This window comes from Eimeria mitis, genomic scaffold, assembly GCF_000499745.2.
Source record: "Eimeria mitis Houghton genomic scaffold, Emh_scaff933, whole genome shotgun sequence".
Taxonomy (NCBI): Eukaryota; Apicomplexa; class Conoidasida; order Eucoccidiorida; family Eimeriidae; genus Eimeria; species Eimeria mitis.
In genome coordinates this window covers 8931-9898 of record NW_013576876.1, presented here as the reverse complement: position 1 = coordinate 9898, position 968 = coordinate 8931, and the positions used below count along the sequence as shown (strand labels likewise).

At 67.8% G+C, this 968-nt stretch overlaps 1 protein-coding gene across 1 annotated transcript in view; it reads left to right on the top strand.

The window, feature by feature from the left end:
- Window positions 1-544: 544 nt before the first annotated feature.
- Window positions 545-968, top strand: part of EMH_0025650 (uncharacterized protein) — a gene marked incomplete at both ends in the record, with an annotated part of 6668 nt that continues 6244 nt past the window's right edge. Inside the window, 2 exons of the mRNA XM_013502472.1 lie at window positions 545-606; window positions 919-968. Of these exons, the coding sequence (XP_013357926.1) occupies window positions 545-606; window positions 919-968 (112 nt within the window). The remainder of the gene's footprint in view (window positions 607-918) is intronic.

Here is a 968-nt window from a genome sequence, read left to right as displayed (position 1 = left end):
ATAGCAGCAGCAGCAGCAGCAGCAGCAGAAGTGGATCAGCTAGAGCTGCTGCAGCTGGAGGACCTAGGGGCCCTCAGCAGCCAGCAGCCAAGAGAGGGGCCCCCCACTGCCTGCCGCCTCCTCCCTCGATCCCCACAAGCAAACCCAAACACCCCTCACGAACAGCAGCAGCAGCAGCAGCAACAACAGCAGCAGCAGCAGCAGCAGGGGGGCCTCACTCACAGCGTCCTGGTGGAGGCAAATGCCACCCAAGCTCACCCCATCACGCCTGCCTCTCAGACCCAGGGGCCGCCGGGGGCCCCAGGGGCCCCTGGGGCCCCCGGAGGCCCCCCATCTGCTGAGTCGTATGAATACCTGGGGGCCCTAGGGCCCCTAAAGGGGCCCCTGGGGGCCCCCCTAGAGACCCCCCTAGCGACCCCCCTAGAGACCCCCCTAGGGGCCCCCCTAGGGGCCCCCCTAGGGGCCCCCGTAGGGGCCCCCCTAGGGGCCCCCGTAGGGGCCCCCGTAGGGGGCCCCCCAAGGTACACAGACCAGAGCAGCTGCAATGGTGAGGGAGAGGGGGGCCCCAGGGGCCTCCCTTCAGCAGCGGCTGAGGAAGAGCCAAAGGTAGAGGGTACTGCTTGGGGTCCCCACCCACAGGGGGGCCCCCAGGGGCCCCTGGGGGCCTCAGGGGCCCCAGGGGCCCCTAGGGTTGTGTCGTCTTTGCCTTGTGGTTTTGTTGGGGGCCCCCCATCTGTCTATACTCCTACGGCCCTTGAGAGGGCCAGGAGCTTCTTCTGTGCGCCCCTGCAGGGGACCCCTTCTTTCCCTGCTGCTGCTGCTGCTGCTGCTGCTGCTGCTGCTGCTGCTGCTGCTGCTGCTTCCCCTGCTGCCTGCAGCAAAAGAATGAGTGGCTGCTTCATTGGGCCATGGCCACAGATGCAGCAGCAACAGCAGCAGCAGCAGCAGCAGCAGCAGGTTCGCTGCTC